General features: G+C 37.0%; 2 protein-coding genes and 1 long non-coding RNA gene across 3 annotated transcripts in view; 1 reads left to right on the top strand and 2 right to left on the bottom strand.

Moving 5' to 3' along the window:
* Window positions 1–8430, bottom strand: part of LOC107716464 (signal transducer and activator of transcription 5B-like) — a 37278-nt gene extending 28848 nt beyond the window's left edge. Inside the window, exon 1 of the mRNA XM_016522923.1 lies at window positions 8306–8430. The gene's annotated coding sequence lies outside the window, so the exon portion shown is untranslated. The remainder of the gene's footprint in view (window positions 1–8305) is intronic.
* A 3317-nt stretch (window positions 8431–11747) lies between these two features.
* LOC107716462 (5-oxoprolinase-like) overlaps window positions 11748–23763 on the top strand; it is a 49500-nt gene continuing 37484 nt past the window's right edge. The window contains exons 1-8 of the mRNA XM_016522922.1: window positions 11748–11874; window positions 15520–15691; window positions 15843–16034; window positions 17544–17658; window positions 18109–18232; window positions 19912–20107; window positions 20185–20350; window positions 20624–20762. Of these exons, the coding sequence (XP_016378408.1) occupies window positions 15521–15691; window positions 15843–16034; window positions 17544–17658; window positions 18109–18232; window positions 19912–20107; window positions 20185–20350; window positions 20624–20762 (1103 nt within the window). The 5' untranslated portion in view covers window positions 11748–11874; window position 15520. The remainder of the gene's footprint in view (window positions 11875–15519; window positions 15692–15842; window positions 16035–17543; window positions 17659–18108; window positions 18233–19911; window positions 20108–20184; window positions 20351–20623; window positions 20763–23763) is intronic.
* The window catches only part of LOC107716463 (uncharacterized), a 17221-nt gene continuing 9408 nt past the window's right edge, over window positions 15951–23763 (bottom strand). Inside the window, exons 2-3 of the long non-coding RNA XR_001637213.1 lie at window positions 19497–19503; window positions 15951–15962 (exon numbers count right to left, since the gene is read on the bottom strand). This is a non-coding gene — a long non-coding RNA (uncharacterized LOC107716463). The remainder of the gene's footprint in view (window positions 15963–19496; window positions 19504–23763) is intronic.

Here is a 23763-nt window from a genome sequence, read left to right as displayed (position 1 = left end):
ACACATCGGATTTTCTCCCAACTGTTCTCCTCCACTTAAGACATAAACTGTGTTTAAGTAAATACTCTCCAAGCCGGCCATTTTGACATATTTTTGTGTGTATTTGATCGATTGGGCATGCGCCCGAAGCTCAGAGTGTAATTTGTTTGTCCGTTTTGGAGCGCGCCGACCGCACACATTTCAGCCTGAGGAACAGCGTCTCGTGTGCGGATTGTGCTTTCAATGTGACTCTGGTGAGATAGAATTTGCAAGATAATGTATATATAGCAATAATACATGTATGTGTGTTTTATTAATTTCTCCAGAACCGATAGCAGAACCGTTAACTTCAGAGCTTATCGATACTCCGGTCTTTCATAATTTAGCACCGGGACCGATTAAATACCGGGTTTCGGTACCCATCCCTATCCGAGACATTTAATATTTGGGCTTTCATCACGATACAAGTTTATCTTTCTTCAGAAAAAATATGAGCAAAATCAAAAATTTGAGCTGGGGACCTCTGGTTGAGTTGACACGGAATGACCCAAATAGGTTTTGGTTAAAAGCCTGAAATAAGGTCTGTGGTTAATACAAGCTCAAGATACTTTCACAATACATTTTATTCAATGACATAAAATCCATCAGTCTTGTGATTTTTAAACCATTTACATATCTTTAAAAAAGGCAGCTGCTAACATGTGGCTCAACGGGACTGCAGTGGTCATCGGTCACATTAAACATCACATCGAGCAGAAAAACTCATCTCGCTTTTAGATCATTTAGCCCTTACGGTCTCATTGCGTTTATAATCTCACTCTTGCAAGCTATTCTAACCAAAGACTATAGAATGCCCAAGACGTTTCACTCGTATAGTTTTGAATGGGGAAAAATGCAACGCTCAATATGGCCGCTCAATCGCAAGAAGGCCTGCCTTCTGAATGAAAGACCTAATCGCTAATCGGTAATGCAGCTGCCGTTAGCAAGTCCCGGTTACTATAGAAACAGTCAGCGTTCTGAGACGTGTGGTTAGGACTGTGCATGCACACTGGCTGATCTAGCCCCAAAAATAGGCTTTTTATAACGCTATTTGAGCGAAATAAACAACATTTATGACAGTTGTTGTCAGATTTCTTTGGTGATTTCAAATATGAAATTTAATCATAAGTTTAGTGAACAGTTTTGGAGAATTTCATGTTTCCCCATTCAAAGAGACAGGAGTTGCACTTGCATGCCCAAGAGGCGTTTCAAAGATGGCCGCAGAGTGACATGACTTGTCTTAAAGGGGTCATATGATGCGATTTCAATTTTTCCTTTCTCTTTGGAGAAGGCGGGGCATAGAAGAGAAACAATAATGTACAGTATGTGGAAAATAATGTGTTTTTTGAACCTTAAACCGCATAAACACATTTCATTACACCAAATACACAAAATAATGTTCTATTTAGCAGCATCATATGACCCCTTTAAAGGGACTTTGTTCTAACTCAAACTATCAAGGAAAATGATTTTTAAATAAAGACTGAATGAGTTGGTGATCTTAGTGATGATGGCATTGAAGTCATGACTCTGTAGTGTAGTTCATTTATAGCCTTCATTTGGCTTTTGGCTTCTGGCAATTGTATTTCAGTTTTATTAATAGCTACGTTTATTTGTGAAGATTAAAATGTGTAATTGTGTAAGAATGTGTAAGTGAATGTGTAAGCAAAATGTGTAAGAATCATTAAAGTTTTTTTGGCAAAATAGCCTTTTTTTTTTTTTTTTTTGGTGAGGGGTCATTCCAAACCTGTAAGACCTTCGTTCATCTTCGGAACACAAAATAAGATCTTTTTTTGATGAATTCTGAGAGCTCTTTGACCCTCCTATAGACAGCAAGGATCCTAACACGATCGAGGCTCAGAAACACAGCAAGGACATCGTTAAAATAATCCATGTGACATCAGTGGTTTAACCGTAATTTTACGAAGCTACGCGAATACTTTTTGTGCGCAAAAACAAATATAACAACTTTATTCAACAATTTGTCTCCTCTGTGTCACTCTATAGCACCATTTTGGAAAGTGTCACATACGTAAACAACGTATGCTGTTCTGTGTCAGCAGCACCGTACGTGGATACGCTGTTTATGCTTTGATCTGAACGTGAACAACGTATCCACGTACATACATTGCATACGTTGTTTACGTAGGGTGAAGTCAGCAAAAGTGGGACATCAGCTAAAGTGGGACAAGCTTTTGGTGTTGTGCTCCTTTTTTTTTTTAAAATATAGCTAAGAATGGGTGATCTTGAAATGTTGTAATAAAAGTACTTATCTAATAACAGCACTACATTTCACTATCAACATTTGATAAGTCAAATGTAGCATATGGGCGTGGTTACCACTCAAATATTGGAAGGTCTGAGAAAGTACATGGTAAGAGCCTGTACATAGTTTAAGTCTATAAAAATTGTTAAGGTTTAAATTCTAATATAAACAGTATTTCAACCGACAATATAAAGGTGCATAAAGAAGATCTGTAAAGTTGCAAAGACTAAAGTCTCAAATCCAAAGAGATATTCTTTATAAAAGTTAATAAAAGTTTACCTAAAACGGCTCTTTCTAACATGCCCCCACATACCTACGTCACTATCTGGAAAGATTTGCATAACGCCGCCCAAATGTTCAAGCAAAGAAAGAAGGCTAACTTTTAAAATAATCCATGTGACATCAGTGGTTTAACCGTAATTTTACGAAGCTACGCGAATACTTTTTGTGCGCAAAAACAAATATAACAACTTTATTCAACAATTTGTCTCCTCTGTGTCACTCTATAGCACCATTTTGGAAAGTGTCACATACGTAAACAACGTATGCTGTTCTGTGTCAGCAGCACCGTACGTGGATACGCTGTTTATGCTTTGATCTGAACGTGAACAACGTATCCACGTACATACATTGCATACGTTGTTTACGTAGGGTGAAGTCAGCAAAAGTGGGACATCAGCTAAAGTGGGACAAGCTTTTGGTGTTGTGCTCCTTTTTTTTTTTAAAATATAGCTAAGAATGGGTGATCTTGAAATGTTGTAATAAAAGTACTTATCTAATAACAGCACTACATTTCACTATCAACATTTGATAAGTCAAATGTAGCATATGGGCGTGGTTACCACTCAAATATTGGAAGGTCTGAGAAAGTACATGGTAAGAGCCTGTACATAGTTTAAGTCTATAAAAATTGTTAAGGTTTAAATTCTAATATAAACAGTATTTCAACCGACAATATAAATTTGTATTATATGTGTTTGTGTGATCATTCAATTTCATGCAAAGTTGTGCAAGTTTCTTTGTTCTATTTATTTTTTTAATCTAGTTTTGTTACTGTCCCAATTTACCTGAACATGCTAGATAAATTGAGACAGTAGCATTCAGCTAAAGTGAGCCATCCTATAAATTAAAAGATAATACCTTGATTAATGTAACAAATTGTTTTATTTTACAAAAAAAATGTCACAGACTGTAGGCAGAAGACAGGTAAAGAAAAAAATAAGAATAGAAATGTGTGAATATTACGTTTTTGTGCGTAAAAATTGCCTGTAAACAAACACATGACTGCTCTTACCCATACTTACACACATACAACATAAACACACATATATGAAAGCATGTGGTACACACACACACTTAAGCACACAGTTGGATACAAACACTTACAGTACAAAAGGAGCAGGCACAACATAGATGAAATCGTGGCATTTTTACACAACACTGTTTTTTGTTTAAGTGATTCAATTCTTTGTTTTTGTCCTTCTGTTGGAGTGTTTTAAATGATTACATTTGAACTTCTGTTGGAGAGCTTTAATAATTCTTTAAATGTATGCTTCTGTTGAAGTGTTTTAATTCAATAAGCGTTAGGTGGTTATGAGTTCACAGTCAATAGCACAATCCACTAGTATTTCTATTTTTATGAAGTTATTCTTTTAAATTCTGAAGATTTTCTATTGCAAAAGATTATTTGTTCAATGTCCTGCTGTAGGAAATAGTAGCCTATTTTGTAAGCACAGACTAGATAAAAATGTGTGCCCCACTTTACCAAACACAGTGTCCCAATTTACCTGAAAAAGCCAGAAGAAGAAAAAAAAGGGTGCTTAACATTTTTGAACCTCTGTATTTTTAAAACACAACCAATATTCTTTCAAAAACATACTGGGAGACACAAGAGACTTTGAGAATTTGTTTAAAGCATAAATAGTGTTGGTAGAATAGATTTATTTGTATTTAAAGTCCCCATGAAATCAAAATTAAAGTTTTTTGGGTGTTAGTATCAATATGTTAGTCTTAAGGTTATCTATAAGCAGGGGTGCACATACGTTTTTCAGCCTGGTTCTCATATGAGAACCTGGAGATTTGGTTTGGTCCTCACACGGCACATGGTGTGACCCATCAAATATAACTATAAAAAATTAATTAATAATAGTGATAATATTATTGCACTTTATTTATTTTATTTAAATAAAAGAATAAACTAAATAATAAAGTGTGATAATACTATTTTATTTTAAACTAAAAAGGGAGTATTAAATACAAATACAATTATTTTATAGTAAACTTATTATTATTATTATTATTTTAATTTGAACCTTAATTATTATTTTTTATTTGAATTATTTAAATTTTTCATTTTCAAACTTAAAATCAGCAAGCTTTTATTTTGGCGGGTTGCCGGCAAGTACGTATATGCGCTTCCGGGTTTAACGCTGCCGGGTTTAACGCTGCCGATTGTAGAGCGTCAGTGCAGGAAATGTCACAGTTTTGCATTGTGCTTTGAAAATGTTAGCGGGTAGCCTAGATATATGCTTTCAGTTTGAATAGAAATCTTATACAGTACAGTTTGTCGAACTAAAATGGTAATTGTGCATTAACAGCTGTCAACCATGTCGGTACGCAAACGCACGCTCTTAACTAATTTACACAGCGCTTATTTTGGTCGCGCATGCGGATCTGCGTACCACTTATGTGCACCCCTGTCTATAAGGCAGTGTGCTCCAAAACAGTGACAAAATTTGCATTTAGAAGATATAAGCATTCAAAGCTTTTAGTTTGTCAATTCCGCCAAAACGGCTCAACGATTTTTTTTGACGTCACATCGTACTTCATCTTCTCATCAAATCTTCTGACCAATCAAACACTCTCTAGAAGCCGAAGCGCGACGCTGAAGCTGCGGCTGAGATCGGTTGCTTGTTCACAGTGTAGTATTTCCTGTACAGTGAATGGCACGTAGTGTACAATGTAGGCGATAGGGAACGATTCAGATAGTGTAAATATGCTTTCGATTGGGGCAAATGAGGTCTGGTTTCACGTTGTGTCACGTGTCTGATGCACAGTCTGATCCGGACTTTGTCTCTGGTCCAGAGACGCGATCGCACGGAGCGGATCATATGCGCGAGTCGGCATATATTAAACACTTTTAAAACTACACAGCTTCAGCATGATTATGATCACTATTTTGTTTTACTTAGAGTTTCATATTGAATCTAGGGGGTAATCTATTAGACTGTGGCTGTTAAATGCGGCTTTACCGAGCTCAACGGCTCTGACCCGTGCAGATATAAACAAAACACTACTGGCTAACTTAAAAAGGGGGCGGGGCTGCTCGATATGTCCCGCCCTGTCTTCCTGTTTCAGTTGAAATTACGTCACCACATAGAATAACGCTGCGTGTTTCAAGGCACTTCAGGGGACCTTTAATACTAGGGCTGCACGATAAATCGCATGTAATTGTCATGCGCATCTCGTCAGTAAAGCCGTTTCCGTGATTAGTAGTAAATCTCCATCACGTGCTTTCAGATGTAGCGATTCGCCTGCGATAATTAACGCGATATTGCGTAGCTTGTCAGTGAACTACGGCTCTGTGTAGTAAATGCCGCTCCATCTGAAGGCACGTGATGGAGATTTACTACTAATCACGGAACCGGCTTTACTGACGAGATGCGCATGACAATCACATGCAATTTATCATGCAGCCCTATTTAATACACAGTTTACCAAAAAGTGTCCCAATTTTGCTGACTTCACCCTATGTGATACTCTCCAAAATGGTGCTATACGGTGACACGGAGGAGACGAATTGTTGAATAAAGTAGGGCTGCACGATTAATCGAAATGAAATCGCAAAGGCGATAAATCGCAATTAGGCAGAAGATGCGATTGTCATGCATATCTTTTTAGTGAAGCATGGTTCTGTGATCAGCAGTAAATCTCCAGCCGAAGGCCAGAGGGTGCTCTCGCGCTGAAACTCCAAATACGCCTTGCAGAAAAAAACCAGGAAATGCCTATCGCTGCAGCTGAATAAACCAAAGATTTAACTGCTTTCATTGATTCAACGTGACTAATAATAAACACACGACTATGATGGTTTATCTGAGTTCGTCATATTATCATTTTTATTATAATAAAGTATATAATAATACAATGCTAATCGACAGCCTTTATCACTGCTTAGAATACTATGAAATATGTTTGCGTGCCTTATTTTGTGTAAGAAGCCACATCATCTCACAGAAGGATTTATTTCAAACACTCGACTGATGTTATGAAGTGAGTTTGGAGTAAAAACATGTTATTAAATGTGGTATTTTCACGTGCTTTGAGATGGAGCAGCATTTACTACACAGAGCCGTAGATCACTGACAAGCTAGACAAACAGCTGTCATTATCGCAAACGATTTCTTCTATTTCATAATCGCGCGATTATGAACACGATTTTGCGTAGCTTGTCAGTGAACTACGGCTCTGTGTAGTAAATGCTGCTCCATCTGAAAGCAGGTGATGGAGATTTACTACTAATCACAGAAACGGCTTCACTGACAAGATGTGCATGACAATCGCATTCGATTAATCGTGCAGCCTTAGAATAAAGTCGTTATTTTTGTTGTTTTCTTTGCGCACAAAAAGTATTCTCGTAGCTTCGTTAAATTACGGTTGAACCACTGATGTCACATGGATTATTTTAACAATGTCCTTGCTACGTTTCTGAGCCTTGATCGTGTTAGGATCCTTGCTGTCTATGGGAGGGTCAGAGAGCTCTCAGAATTCATCAAAAATATCTTAATTTGTGTTCCAAAGATGAAAGTCTTACAGGTTTGGAACGACATGAGGGTGAGTAATTAATGACAGAATTTTAATTTTTGGGTGAACTGTCATCACATTATTTCTTAACGTCGCTTGTTTAATTCAGTGACCATCCTGAAAATGCAGTTAATTTCTGTGCACTTTTGTGTTTAAACAGCTGAACTTCTGGCAGTCCTATCAATCGGTCAAAAAAAAAAAAAAGCTTAAAACACGGCTTCGTCTTCATTCATCACACTAGAAATGGAATGTCAAGTCAAGCCACTTCATTGTGGGATAAAATATTTTTGGCAAAGGTCATCCAGATATTCTATGCATACATGAACTGTATGCATACAGTATTTATTTTATGAAACTGTAGACACAATACAAGTAGTATGTTGTTCAAAAAGCATTCAAGTTAAACATACTGCAAAAAAAAAAAAAAAAAACAGAACAGTATGGTCGTGTTTCAACTAATTGTATGTTTTTGACAGGCTAAAGATGTCCAAAGATGCTGCATCTGCCCACACATGCTATAGAGTATCATGGTATTTTCTATGAAGCATGTAAGTTAGTACTGTAATTCCACCATGCTACCACCACTGTACCAATAGTAAATCACGGTACTGTTTGTATGGGTATGACGCCAAAAACTGATATTTAGGTAGCTAGCTCAAAAGCTTTTGAGATACACGGATTAATTAAGCTAATATAATATTATTTTTAATAAAAATGTGTTTGTATTCCTGTTTTTGAACCAGACTATACAACATTAGCACACACAAACATTAGCATCAACACAAACTTGTTGCTTTAAACTCAAGAAGTGAGTAAAATCTAAGACTACAGGCAAACTAAAATGAAACATTACCGAAATCATGTTTTACAGTATGAAACCTCTACACATTACACATTTATTTTCAGACGATGAATTTGACGGCTCGTGAAATGTTTAGTTAGCATTAGCACTTAGCACTGGCAGCTAGCATTAGCTCGACTCTAAGGATAAAACATACAAACACAAGTGTTTAAAACTTTACCGTTTACATCTGACAGTTTACCTGTGCCATAAACCATATAAACCTGTATTTGTGGCTGGATATATGATACATTATCACTCACTGGAGCAGTTTAACGTCTGCTAAGCTAACTAGGAAAAGTACTTCATAATGCACAGTCAGCTGAAACCAGTCCCATTAAGAACAACTCAATAATAAAGGTGATAAAACATGTGCTCACAGCATTAACGGAGACCTGCAGCAGAAGGATCCGATGATGATTTGTAGACGTTAAACGTTTGACAGGGTTTATCCATCCATGCGCTCAACTGTACAAAAACAGCGCAGCAACTCTTGAGCTGAACACACCTACACTGACATCTGCTGACCACCACAAGTTCTTATTTTATTTTGTTATTTATTATTTAATTTAAATTTTTTTAATTAAATTTAATTTTTTATTTTGTTAAACTATTTAATTAAATTATTAATCTTTTTTTTTACTAGAGTTTAGATTGTTTTGTTAATGTGTCTACTGAATGTGTTGATGGGGTTATCATTGTACTTTTTTTTCTTTTTTCCAATTTTCCAATTGTGAAGCACTAAGGTCAGCTCTGTTGTTTTTAAATGTGTTATAACAAATAATAAACGTGCTATAACAAATAAAATTATATTATTTTATTTTCACCAAGCGAATTAAATATAAAAAATTTAATAATTAAAGTTAAATAGTTATAATGAATAAAAATAATAAAGAATACACTAAATAAAACTCAGTATAATCAATAAATCAGTCAATCTTTTGTTCCTATGTCTCCTGCAAATGTGACAAGTTGGTTAAATAATATCATGGTGGCTCAATTTAATGTGTATCAGAATCATAGACTGTAAAAAAAGATGGACGACGCGTCTCCTATTCCTTCCACTTAGAAAAGTGAAGCCAAAGCATCTCAGTACGGCCGCTGACATCTTGAGTAAATTACGTCATTTGGAGCAGGAGTCTGCGCAGTAGAGATTCGTTTGGAGCCAGAGTCTGCCAGTAGTGTCGTGGGGTGGAGCCGCGGTATCAAACTCCCGCCCAAACTCCCGCAGACCCAATCAACCATAAGGACACGCACCGTTTTTATAGCATCAAATTACTAGCTAAAATCAAACTTATCACAAAAACGAACAATTGAACATAAAACGAACAATTGAACATATATCAGCGTGATAACAACTACCTTTAATGACCAAAACTATCTTTTGGAAAATTGTATTGGAAGTATAATTATTTTTTTTTATTTTGACTCAAGTCCCATTCGTTTACATGGAGAGGGCGGGGTTTATGACCTGTACTGCAGCCAGCCACCAGGGGGCGATCAAAGAGCCCGCAGCTTCACCTTTCAGGACGTGTGAGGCACACCCGATCAGAATAGGGTTTTATTGGTCAGAAAAGACTGATCTAGTGAACAGTCACTCCTACACTGAACAGCATTAAATATACAATGCAGGCCTTAATATGGGAAATTAACATGCATACATTAGAAATTTAGTATGTATAAGAGTAATGGGGCAAACATAGTTATTGTGAGAAAGGGATAAACAGGAAAGTACATCAGTATATGGACATATGAGACAGTAAGCAGAGTTCTTACAGTTTGTGAGAAGTTTGATACGATTGGAAGCTGTCCAGAGACACGGTATAAGCTGAATGTCAGTTATCATTAAAAGAAGTGGGTTTTGGAAGGATAAAACACTAAATAAATACATACATAAATCACCCACACATTGTTCAAAACCTGTATGACTTTCTTTTGTGGAACGCATAAGAAAATATTTTAAAGAATATTGGTTAAAAAAAGTTTGTGCTCATTGTATGGACATTTAAAAGGTAATACAAGAGATTTCAAAATTTTTTTTAATGTATGTCTTCTGGGGGTGAAGTCATTATGTACATTAACAATGATTTAAGACCAATATAACGGTTGGCAACTTTGTTTGCCTGGCTTAAGTTTTTGTTGTTGTTGTTGTTGACATGGGCTGAATCAATCACACACCCCTATTTGAAGTTTTAAGGATCCAACAATTAATTTCTAGTCCTGTAAAGCCTGATATACAAAATTATAGTCAAAAATTGTTTTAAAATGTATCAGTTTATTGAACCTTTACATGTTACAAAAAAAGGAAAGGTTTGTGTGTTATGTTGCGTATAATATTTGATACATATATATATAAGTGTTTTATGGCTAATATAATATAATATAATATAATATGAATATGGAGCTCATAATGAAGGAGGGGCCTTTATTCAGAGGCCCAAAATTCAGAGGACCCAAAATCAGAGGCTGATAATTTAGAGGCCTTAAAAATTCACATATGATACAGGCTTTATAGTGTTAATTTCATCATATTACTGCAATATCCCCAAATACTTTAGCTTAATGTTGTACTAAACACACTTTCTAACGGCAATTGTGCATATATGTTGTCTATCTGGTAGGGAAACCTATTAATTTTTTATTCATTTATAAACGAAGAAAAACTGAGTGAAGGTATGCTATTACTGTTCTTCGTAGTACGGAGCCCCTTCAAAGACAAAAATATGAGATGGGAGGAAGAATGATATTTTAATGCTTTTGTGTTCGCTCTGAAAAAAATTTGCGTTAAAAAACGTGACACGCATGTCTTCCGGAAATCCTGTAGAATTGAATCAATCAGATGACAACTTCAAAAATCTCTCTGATTTTGTGTGCCATATGCATCAGATGTTCAGCCAGCGGTCCGTGGGCACGATGACTGAGGATGAGACTATCACTTCATACATAAACGACTGTTGTGTCAAATGAGATTCAAAGTGTGTATAGAAATTGAAATCGAGAATCATCTCAAGAAAACTTCAGGCTGCTTTCCACCTTCATTCAGATTTGAATTTATGCAAGATTGTCATGACAAAATGTGCCCAAGAGTGAATTGTTCATTTTGTAAATTTTCATGCAGGATTGTCATGACAAAATGGGCTTAATAGTGAATTGTTCATTTTATAAACTTCAATTTAATTATTGTGTACATTTTGATTGTTACTTTTAAAATTATGCTGCTGTGTGTGTGTGTGTGTGTGTGTCAGTGTGTGTGTGTTTTATTGAAATGTTTTAGTTTTCATAGCCTATAGAAAAATGTATGATGCAGGTGTTCTTGACTTTGGAGTAAACATATATTTTGAATCTTGTGATTAAAGTATATTTCATATAAAATGCCCAGAAGTTTCAAACATTATTTTTAATATCACAAACAGGAAATAACTCGCATAATTCAATGAAACTAATAACTATAAATAAATTACAACTAAATTACACAAGATTAATGTTTTTAAAATGCTTAATATATCATTATAAATGCATACATAAAGTATGACGCATCGTGTGTAATATAAGCACATTACCCCTTAAAAACCGTAAGGGGGCGTTACACTGTTAAGTACGTAAGCTCCGCCCCTCACTTCCGGTTCTGTGGCTGCGGTTCTAAAACTGCTGGTGCTGCGGGTCTGCAGCTGGATAGCTGGATAGATCTGCCTGCTTCAGGTCTGCAGCCTCCCCTTACTCGCGTGACGCGCCCCCTGTGGGAGAGGGGAGAACCTGTTTTTATACAGTCTATGGGGAGAACACGGGCTCAATCACGTGATATCTCAGAAGGCGGGGGCAGTGTATCAGAGGTGGCTCTGAACTTCGCTCGCATCGGATTGGTGAAGTTTGTCGCTTCACCACAGTAGTGGTAAACGGTACGACAAGAGAAGAGGTGTCTGTTCATGTGTTGTTTTACTGCGTCTTAAGTGTAAGTACAGCAGAACATACTAATGTTGTACTTGTCTTATAGTGCATGGCTGCATGTAAAGACGGAAACATTGCAACGTGTCGGTGATCTTTAGCCTAGTTAAGGTTTAAGGGATTGTGCTGCATTTTACGCTTTTAGTATACATGTGCGCCTGTTTATAACAGCTGAGCACTTGCAGACAGCACACAGTGTTTTTTTTACAGAGTCGTTCCACGTCTGCAGCATAACTATTGATTAATTATTTGCAAAAGCACGTTCTAACTGGAAATGGTCGTTCCAAACCTGTATAATTTTCTTTCTTCTTTCATTTTGCTTAGAGATGGAAGAGTCTTTCTCACTTGCTTTGTTCTCACACCGAATTCACACCGTGTTCAATTTTCAGCGTCCTTATTTCTTGTGTTTTTCCAGATGTGTGTAACATTTCTGTCATTAAGGTTCTTTTTCACTGTGATGTTTCTGGCAGTAAGGAGCTAGATTATGTCCAAGCTTCATATGTATGATGGGTAAATACCAAATTTACAAAGCAAGATATCTTAAAGGGGTCATATGATGCGATTTCAATTGTTCCTTTCTCTTTGGAGTGTTACAAGCTCTTGGTGCATAAAGAAGATCTGTAAAGTTGCAAAGACTAAAGTCTCAAATTCAAATATAAAAGTTAAGAGTCGACCACGCCTACCTAAAACGGCTCATTCTAACACGCCCCCAGATGTCTACAGGTGCGTTCGACTTCATGCGGCGCCGCGCAAACCGATCGGCGGCTGACTTGAAGCAGTGCATGTCGGTTAGAAATTTTGTCCGACTTGAACCGGCGCCGACACCACGTCACTGTGTGGCATCAAAGTACCGCGATAGCGTTTCGAGAGCAGCCGGATGACTCAGCTGGCGCAGCTTTTTCAGAGGGACTGCAGGAGTGCTGATGACGACACAGCTGTTTCACCATTGGCCAAATTCACCACATGACAACAATGACGTGTGTTTCTAACATATTCAAATCCAATACTGCTCATAAATCTGTGTTTGTAGAACCGTAAAAGCTTTTTTACTGTAGTCACAATATACAAATATAAGTCGTTATATTGAGTCACGTTTATCATGAAAGCATATATACCCCCACTTTATTAGTATTTAAATAGTATATATTTACGTTGAACTTTATTCTTGAACAGATGGCGCTGAATTAAGCAGTATATAAAAAGTGTTTCTGTTGCTCATGAAAACGTTTCTGAAACGTCTGTGTATTTGACAAATATTGCATTTAATTTCCGTGCTGGTCGCTGAGGAAATACATCAACTTCGCGGATCGGCTTTCACCGTGGACTAAGCGGGGTCCAGCCCGGGGTCGTCACTAGGGCTGGGCAAAAAAAAAAAAATCGATTTTTCGATTAATCGTTTTTTAAAATGATATCGATTCTCAATCGATCTTTTCCGGGATTTATTTCAGCACATTTAAAACAAGATCTGATTAACGTGAATCTTATCATTTGTCTCCTCCACTAGATGTCACCCTTATTTACCTTGCGCGATGTTACAACAGAAAGCCTGTCATTCATTCAGCGCTTATCATGGCCATACGCATGATTCGCAATGCTCAGGTGAAATGCTATAGTAATACTATAAATCTGCGGAAGAATTTGATATCACGCATAGGCGCCATGATTTCCGCAATGAATGAATGAATGGATGGCGCGTCGCACTTTGTTTACTACACACATACTAAAGCGCGGATGACGCTCGCAGTGTTTTCAGCTTCTGCCGTCTCACTATATGATGATATGAACACGAATGTCATCTCCAGCTGCTCTGAGAGTCACTTCATTAGCATTTTACCATTTCATTTGAGAAAACTACCGTCATATCACATACAATCGAAATCGAATCGGGATATCTGAATCGATACCCAGCCCTAGTCTGTTTGTCATTTCTCCGATCACAAATGCAGACATGGTTTTATGTTTCCGCGGCGTGATACAAAGCAACGCGTAAAAAGACAGTATACGTCATTATAGTCCGTAATTATGTCCCCACTGGATGCAACAAATGCCTCGTTTATAATGGGTTTTAATATTTTTGTCTCGTCGCTCCGGCTGGACAGTACATCACAATATGGTAAGGGGCGTAACATTTCCGTCACACGCTTAAGGTATTCGGCCAATCACAACGCACTGGATAGCTGGCCAATCAGAGCACACTTCGCTTTTCAGAACGATGAGCTTTGTAAAAATTGACGTGTTTCAGAAAGGCGGGGCATAGAGGAGAAACAATAATGTACAGTATGTGGAAAATAATGTGTTTTTTGAACCTTAAACTGCACAAACACATTTCATTACACCAAATACACAAAATAATGTTCTTTTTAGCAGCATCATATGACCCCTTTAAATTTAAACCCAGCTTTAAAGTATATGCTTCGGATTGAAAAAACAAAACTTGCTTTCTTCTGTGGAACACAAAAGAAGATATTTTGAAGAATATTTCTGTCAACAAAATGAAAGATAGTTGGGTTCAAAACAATACTGGACCCCATTCAATTTAATTGTATGGTTAAAAAAACACTGAGACATTTTTTAAAATGTCTTCTTTCACAGAAGAAAAAAAATCATGCATGTTTGGAATGACATGGGAATTAGTAAATGAAGACAGAATTTCATCCTACCATTTAAAAGTTTGGGGTAAGTAAAATCAATAATACTTTTATTTAGCAAGGACTCATTAAATTGCTAAAAAGTGACAGTAAAGAGGATATTTATAATGTTTTCTGTTTCAGATAAATGCTGTTCTTTTAATGTATCATGGTTTCCACAAAATAGCCTTTGTGAGCTTAAAGGGTCATTTTAACTGAACTTCGGACTGGTGGTGGTGCTTTTTTGGTCATGCAGTGTTTCTGTAAAAAAATAAAATAAATTGGGGAAAAACTAACAAAAATACTGATTAGATAATAATGATATGAATTCTACTAATAAGAACAATATAAAACGCACCAAGGATTAATGAGCTACTGGATTCATGAATATTAATCAGGTTGTGTGCGTTCGCTCGAACTGATTTGCTGAAATCAAAACAGGGACGATAATAGGTGAGCGCCAGCCAATGAGATTGCCGTTTGCGCATTAGTTCCACCCACTACCGGAGAAAGCGGTAGTTCTTAAAAGCTGAAGAATTCCAAAGGAACTCCGTTATTTTGACAGCAAAATACAACAAAGAATATCGTTTACATGTTGCGCGCATAGGTAGCGCGTCAATTCTCTCTCTCCCTCTCTCGCTGCATGTCACGTATGAAACAAAGCGACGGCGAGTCGTGCTCCTTCACACTAGAGTTTACGATACGTTAAATACAGGTGCGTTGCACATCCATTCAGATGACGTGTGAGACATTTTTTTTTTTATGGATGGGCGCTTTTTATTTAACTTCTTTTGGACTGATGCATGCAACACCCGCTGAGTGGCATTAAACAGCTTGAAAGATCAAAGACCATTTTTAATATAACTCTTACTGGATTCGTCTGAAAGAAGAAAGTCATATACACCTAGGATGACTTGAGGGTGAGTAATTTGTGGGCTAATTTTCATTTTTGGGTGAACTAACCCTTTAAGAGTTTTCTTTTCTTTTTTTTTTATTGTGTATGCTCGTTGCATTCTGTTTCCCAGCATGGCTGAAACTAAAGGGAAGTTTGATTTTGCGATTGATCGGGGAGGAACCTTCACAGATGTGTTCACCCGTTTGCCCGATGGTAGAGAGAGAGTCCTAAAACTGCTGTCATATGACCCCCAGAACTACAGAGACGCCCCTACTGAGGGCATCCGCCGAGTGCTGGAGCAGGTGAGGAGGAAGACATGAATATATTTGGACTTAGAGTTTGTGGTTATGAATTTGATCTGGAAATGATAGAAGGAAAGAATGTAGTGAACAGAATTCTGCCCAAGTATTGCATGAAAGTCTGTTTGTTTGTTGGGTTTTATGAATTAAACAGGAGACGGGGCAGAGCTTTCCACGAGATCAGGCCTTGGACACTTCTCAGATTGGCTGGATACGGATGGGCACCACAGTGGCAACTAATGCCTTACTGGAACGACAGGGCGAGAGAACAGCACTCCTGGTGACACGTGGATTTCGGGACTTGTTACATATTGGCACGCAAGCACGACCTAACCTGTTTGATCTGGTGAGTAGTGCTAGTGATGTAGATTCATCCCAGTAACTTGAATGTTTTGAATTTGTTCACTAAAAAAATTCATTCATAACCATTTCAAAATAGCATACTGTTCTAACTATTTCTTTCAGATATGGCAGAAATAATAAGAGTTCCTATGCTACTCTGTATCCAGCCATTAGGTTATTCAGTAAAACAGCATATTTTTGAAATAATCTTCACAGAGACCGCTCAACTGCTACTGACTTGTGCAGGCAGGAAAAGCATCCAAGGGCTTCAAAAGTAAGAAGCTTCAATTGACGGAAGTAAACAAAAACAGTTAACTTCAAAGATTATTTTGTACATAAACAGACAAAAATTACTTAACAAATGAAACACCGCTTCTGGTGAGAATTAGTAATTTAGCAGCATACTTTTAGTGACAGTCCACAACGTTACACAATTATGCGAGAACAGACTTGGTCATTAGAGTTTACCGATAAGCTGTCCTTCAAACTGTTGCTCTGCCAAGACAGTAGTTGACCTGGCAGAAAACTGACTGTAGTAGAAGACACATAGAAAACATGAATAACTGCTATAACATTAATTATCTATTTCAAAGGTCACAAAATTAATGTAATCCAAGTATGCTTTGTTAGCTTTGGAAGACCATAAAATGAGAGTCCGGGGCTAACTGTCCAGTGGGGAAGTTGTCCCAAGGTCTATATCTTAAAAAGTTTTGAGTCACAAATGCTTGTTTTCTCTAGTAGAGGTTTTGTGTGTTGGTTTCAAATACCTGGTTTAACATTGGAATCATGTTTGTGAATTCTGTAGTGCAAAATTGTAAAATTCTTGTCTAAGTTTTTGTGAAAGCTCTTGGTTAAAAAGTGAACACAATGAAACCGCACATAGTAATGGAAGTTAGATTTTAACAGAAAGGTTGAACTGTGTTCTTAGGACAAAGGTATTTTTCATCAAAGACTGGTCCGGGCAAGTTGTCTCAATTTCTTTTGGCCAAAACAATGGCTTGATATTTATGTTACCTTGTTCTTTTTGCCGTTTTCTGAATTGTTTTACTCTGAAATGTTGAATAATGAATTCTCTGATAGTGTGGTGTTGTGCCAAGCTATTGGGGAACATAAAAATCCACATGAAATAAAATGTAGATTTATGTTGAAATGAAATGTTTTTTTTGAGTTGGCAGTTTTATCAATGGTTTAATTATGTTTGACTCAAGATGATAATTATGTAGCAAGAATGGGGTTGTTTGTGCATGTGATTGTGGACCTCCTGAGGACACAATTTTTTTATAATATTTACTGTTGGTTATTTTAACAAATTGCAGTTCAGTCAGCTTTTGGCATTGTAAAGTCAATTATTGAATATCACAAACAAACTGTATTAACTAACTAGCCATCCCAAACTAACTTGCAAGAACCCTGTCTGCCATGATTCCTGTTTCCATTTCCAAGTTGCTTTGATGAAAGACCAAGATAATCAAGTGTCTTGTTGTTGTTCGTATTAACATGTTTGTTGTTTTAGGAGGTGTGTATGCCGGAGGTTCTGTATGAGGAGGTGATTGAAGTGGAGGAGAGGGTTATTCTCAGACAAGATTCCTGTCAGCTACCCAGAAATGAGCCTAAACGAATAGTAACAGGTGATTAAGATTTTGATATTTTGTAATAAAGGACATCTATTCTGCCAAAATAAATCTATCACAAATAAATTTATTTTTATTTTTAGAAGTCAAAACATTCTCCTCAGTGCAAAAGAGCAGTCATTGAAACTGAGCTGCAGAAAATACTTGTTCCGAACTTCCATAAGTTATCAAAAAATGTATGTATGCATTAACGTACATTAATGTGATGCCCAGTCAGAAACTTGCCCCATTGCCAAGATTATTACAGAGGCTACTTGTTTCTAGACATCCCAATGCCAACAGAAATGGTCCGTTTAATTCTTATGGTCAGACAGGGAGAGAATGTAAAATTGCCATTAAAACCTTGACTAACATTTTATGTTTTTGTCATGTGAAAGTTTTATTGGTTGATATAACCTCAGAAAAGTATCAGTAATGTCACTTGCATGGAATCTCTGTCTCTCTCAGGCAGTACAGGAGAAAGTCTGGAGGTGTGGCAAGAGTTGGATCTTCAGCGCGTGGAGCAGGATTTGAGACGTGTGCAATCCAAAGGCATCAGCAGTCTAGCAGTGCTGCTACTCCATTCTTACACGTGTGTATAGATCATTATACTGTATACATATTATGTATTTATTACATGGTTCTCTGGAATATTTCTGTTTGGTCAATCATGGCCTTCAGCGGTCTGATATTCAAATGGAACCTTCAAGGGGGTGAAAAGCTAGTAATTAATTAAAGTGAATGTAATGTAATATTAAAATAAATAAATGGCTGAACAAACAAAGGCTGCACTATTAAAAAATCTGAAATAACAATATACAATATGTTGTCATATTGTGATTAATGATTATAAATTTAAAGGCTGTGATATAAGTATGTAGTCTGTTGCACTGCGTGTTCCAGAGCGAAGAATGTCGCTGTTCATTTACAGCCATGCAACTTATACTGTGTTTTCGGAGCACAGTAAATGCTTCTCACAAGCTCCCATCTCTGCAAGTGCTGTGAGTTTAACATGTATCAGAGAATGCAGTGTGCACTAGGTTCACTTTATTGACACTAAATTTGTATAACATTATTGTGGACAAAAGTTATTTTGCTAATATTCTGCCACAATTTTAACATTTGAAAGTGAAGAATTTAAGACGTAAATATTAGTATTGTACTTGTAAGTTTTAGTTGTTTCTTGTAAAGAGTGAACCCAAGTATGAACACCCCAAGTAACTTTCATTAGCAGTAGAGTGAGAGTCTTTGTTCTTTATGTCTGAATGTCTCAGCAACAGTGATATGAGACACATTCATATGAAATGTCATATCACAGTACAAATGTTGTATAAATAACAAATAATATATAACAATGTAACAAAATAACCACAATTTATATTTTGGCCAAATCATGCAGGCCTATATATATAATTCACTACAACATTTCAGAAAGTTAATATTTATTTTGTAGCGTCATATTGGTGGTATGAATGTGTTTTCTTGTCCAGCATTTTGAGTGCTTGTTTAAAGAGACTGTGCAAAGGTTCAGTAATAGTACAGCTTGTCACACAGTAGACAAATGTGACAGTATCATCAAGTGCATACATAACTTTGCTGTTTCATTGCTTGTTTAAATTACTTAAGATTACTTACAATTATGTGTAGCTAGTATCGCTACAATTTTTTAAATTTATTTATTTTTAATTCTTGTCAATTTAATGTCAATAATCACATCTAAATATTACCACTTCCACTTGTCTCTCACCTTACTATAATCATATGTGTTGTAATTAATTGTATTTTGAAATTATAAATTCTATTTAAAAATTATATGGAAATTATAAATGAATTGTAATTGAAAAATACATGCAAACAGGAGGCCTGCTGGTCTGCTAGTCTAAGTAGTACGCTGGCTCATCTGCAAAACACAGCTTACAACCAAGGTGAAAGTAATTAACAGTAAAACATAGATATAAACAAACACTGCAAGGTGCAAGAACTCACAGTGCAGTGTCATGAGAGGATACCTGGGTAATTGCATTAATTGAGTATCATCCGTGTAAGAACGACAGAAGTTACCATGAGCTTTGATGACTTAGTATAAAGAGGGAATAAAAGTGGTCTGTGTACTGAGCCCTGTGGAACACCAGTTGGTAGTTGGTGTGGAGATAACATTTCATAATGCCCAATGTGACATTATATCAAACACTAAATTACTTAAAGCATACTGAGACATCTGATAATGTTGAATGAAATCGTATTTCTCATTCCTGATGGTGTGTGTTTCAGATGGGCAGCTCATGAGAAGGCTGTGGGCTCTTTGGCGAAGCGTCTTGGTTTCAATCAAGTGTCTCTTTCCAGTGAGGTGATGCCCATGGTGCGAGCAGTGCCTCGTGGGTACACTGTTTGTGCTGATGCTTACCTCACACCAAAAATACACCTTTACCTCACTGAATTCTCTGCAGGCTTTAAAGGAGGCTTGAAGGTATGTCTGTGAGGTTTATTTTATCAAGCTTTTATATGTACCCCTTAATTTTTATATCCCATTTCTCCCTCCCTCAGGATGTGGATGTGTTATTCATGCAGTCAGATGGTGGGCTGACACCAATGGAGCAGTTCTATGGCTCTCGGGCAGTGCTTTCTGGTCCTGCTGGAGGAGTCGTGGGCTATGCTGTCACATGCTATGGGTTTATGGAAAAGAAGCCCGTCATTGGTTTTGACATGGGAGGTGAGAGATGAGTAAATAGATCTCCTGAAGGTTTAAAAGAATAGTTCATCAGAAAATGAAACTCCCATCCTTATTTACTCAACCTCATGTTGTTTAAAACTTTGCCTTCTGCAGCCTTGTGTGAGTAAATGACTGAAACTGAAGTTGTTATTCACTAAAAATCTTGCCTCTGGCACTTGTCTTTAAAGTTTGTATATGTTCATGCTGAGTGTGCTGTAAAGAAGGTGTTGAACTGAGGTCAGAAAGAGACTGTTGATGGATTTGTTTGTACAGGCACATCTACAGATGTGAGCCGATATGCTGGACAGTATGAACACGTGTTTGAAGCAACTATCTCTGGCATCACCCTGCAGGCTCCACAGCTTGACATCAGCACTGTAGCAGCAGGTGGAGGCTCTCGGCTGTTCTTTCGGTAACAAACATACAATATGAATATAGTTAACAGTGTAATTATTCATTTGTTTGATGAACCATTTTGAACCATTATAACACACATTGTATAGCATGCTTTTACATTTAGTTAGGTTGGTTCAGTTTCTTATTGTCATTGGTCATAAGAGAGTTAAATAAGAACCAGTGGCATTTGACTTGTGGGTGTTCATGATGAAGCAATAACTAATAATTAATCATTTAATTGGTTAGGTTTATGTATTACTGATTGTCAGCACAAATTAATTCATGCAAATGTTGCCTGTGCAGTCATCCAAAGATATCGTGTGCTGTGGGTCAGGTCATATCCACAACACAAAAACACATTCTTTGCCGTGCTTGTAGGAGTGAAACAGCCTTAATGTAATAACTGTTGGAGTGTTTCTCTATAAATAAACATTATGTTTGTTTACTACAAATATCTCTGACACGGTCCTATTATGACTTTGGTCATCATGGTTTTATTTTAATGTTTGGTATTGGGATCCTGACACTCATGCTCCACGTTGTGTTTTTTTGTTAAAGCACATGGCTTCTTTTGTGTTCCATCACCATTTGCTCTGCGTGTGTCCTGCATCTTGTCCCCACTCTCCTCATTTGTTACGCTTCTCACTTCTTTATATTTCAATGTGCAATTACAATAGGGAGTGACGATTAGTGGTTGACTGCAGCAGATTTTTTGATGGTTGATGTTGATATCTTAAAGAGCAGGGTGGCTATCTTATTTTTTAGTCAGTAAGATAAAATACATAACTGATGTATTGAAGTTCATATTTATTTTGCATATTATTTATTAAAATGATAAGAACAAATTGAAAATGAATCAACTATTGAGCATCAAGCATTGATACACCTCTCAATTAATTTAAAACGGAGCTGAATAATTTTTTTATTTCATGACAACCTCATTTATTTCCTCTAAAATTAAATTGTTTCATTAGAATATTTTTTATGCAATTAAAGAATGTGACAATGTTTACATGTGCCAAATACAGAATCCCATGTACCAAACATATAACATATAAGTACAAAACACAGGCTAAGTAAAGAAAGTGACAATATTTACATGTGCCAAATATAGAATCACTTGGACAAACAAACATATATATACTGATAGCCAACATTACCAGTCCATTCTGAATAGCTCCTGTATTTGCATTCATGTGTCTGTGAGCGTGAGCATGTCTGTGTGTGCGTGCGTGTGCGTGTGTGTGCGTGCGTGTGTGTGCGTGCGTGCGTGTGTGTGTGTGCGTGTGCGTGTGTGTTATTGTGTCTAAAGGTGGGGGAGGAAGCATACCAATGAAATTGTATCTTAAAGGGGTCATATGACGTTGCTAAAAGAACATTTATTTTGTGTATTTGATGTAATGCAATGTGTTTATGCGGTTTAAGGTTAAAAAAACACATTATTTTCCATATAATGTACATTATTGTTTCTCCTCTATGCCCCGCCTTTCTGAAATGTGGACGCTAATATCGTTATCTTTATAGTTATCGTTCTTGGTGTGAACGGGGCTTAACCCTTGAATACCGCTCCTGAGCGGTATTCGAGATGGTGTGGGTTTAGTGTGCGTTAAGGGCACTGCGCTTTGGTATTTTTAAGACCTGGGACAGTCTTGCGCACTTGCTTCCTGTCGCGCGCACGCGCTCTCAAGTGGCCAAGACCGCAAGTGTGGGTATTTGGACGAGGGGAATGTCTGATCTGCCCTAAACTTCACATTTGATAAGAGTCCTGGCCTTAAAGGTACAATATGTAAGATTTTCGTAATAAAATATCCAAAAACTACTTGCACAGCGTTATATATATTTTATGCAGTTGTGTATTTGTTATTCCAAAAGTTCCCAAGGATTTGTAAATCCAGAGAAATTCCAATTTTAAATAATGACTCGTCCCTGGTCATTGTCGCCTATCAATGACGTAATGTCTGCATATCCTCAGTTTCTATGGCAACACAGAGACACAAATGCTGCTGTACAGTTAAACTAAATCCATTACGGCTGTCGCGAATATAATGCAAATTAAATGAAAAGTGTTGACTGCAGCATTAAATTTAGATCTGCTCAGTGTTGCGCCATGATTTTTTATGCATTTTTACAGTGTTGCGCATTATGACCAATCACACACGAGTCTGTTGAGCTTATGAATACAATGGCCAATCAGAGGCGTTCAGATGAGGTTTTGTTCAGTGCACGGCGCTCGCTGACTGAATTCAGCTCTCACGTGAATTCTCTCATCATAAACAAGATGTACGTAGAGATTCATGCATAAAACCGTGTATAGACAGCTTTACTGATTATAAAGGGAGTTTTTTTGAGAGTGCTTAAACTCGAGCTAGACTTAAGTCAGTCATAATGTTCTTTGACAGTGTAAATGTTCTTTGCTTGCATTATCTGTATAATTTATTCGCTGTTTGAATAACTATGGAGGGTACAGGTAATAAAAAATTTATTCATTACCTCATCCGTGAACATCCTCCTTCATAGCGTCATCAAACTATGCCTTTGTTATTGTTTTGAAAATGTGACCTCTAGTGGTGAAAACATCTTAAGGCCAATATTCCATTATAATCATAGCGCCACCTGCTGGCAACAAGAAATGACTTGTTTTACACTAACTTGAACATGCAATGTCCGGTCTGCCCCAAACTTCACATGTTTGATAAGAGTCCTGGCCTGAAAACATTTACATGCCAATATTCAGTTATTATCATAGCGCCACCTACTGGCAACAGGAGATGACTTGTTTTACACTAACTTAAACATGCAATGTCCGATCTGCCCCAAACTTCACGTTTGATAAGAGTCCTGGCCTGAACACATCTTAAGGCCAATATTCAGTTATAATCATAGTGCTACCTGCTGGCAACAGGAAATTACTTTGTTTACACTAACTTAAACATGCAATGTCCAATCTGCACCAAACATCACATGTTTAGTAACAATACTGGCCTGAAGACATCTACACATCAATATTCAGTAATAAT

Source organism: Sinocyclocheilus rhinocerous, unplaced genomic scaffold, assembly GCF_001515625.1.
Source record: "Sinocyclocheilus rhinocerous isolate Xijiao unplaced genomic scaffold, SAMN03320098_v1.1 scaffold419, whole genome shotgun sequence".
NCBI lineage: Eukaryota > Metazoa > Chordata > Actinopteri > Cypriniformes > Cyprinidae > Sinocyclocheilus > Sinocyclocheilus rhinocerous.
This window is presented reverse-complemented; position numbering and strand designations above follow the sequence as displayed.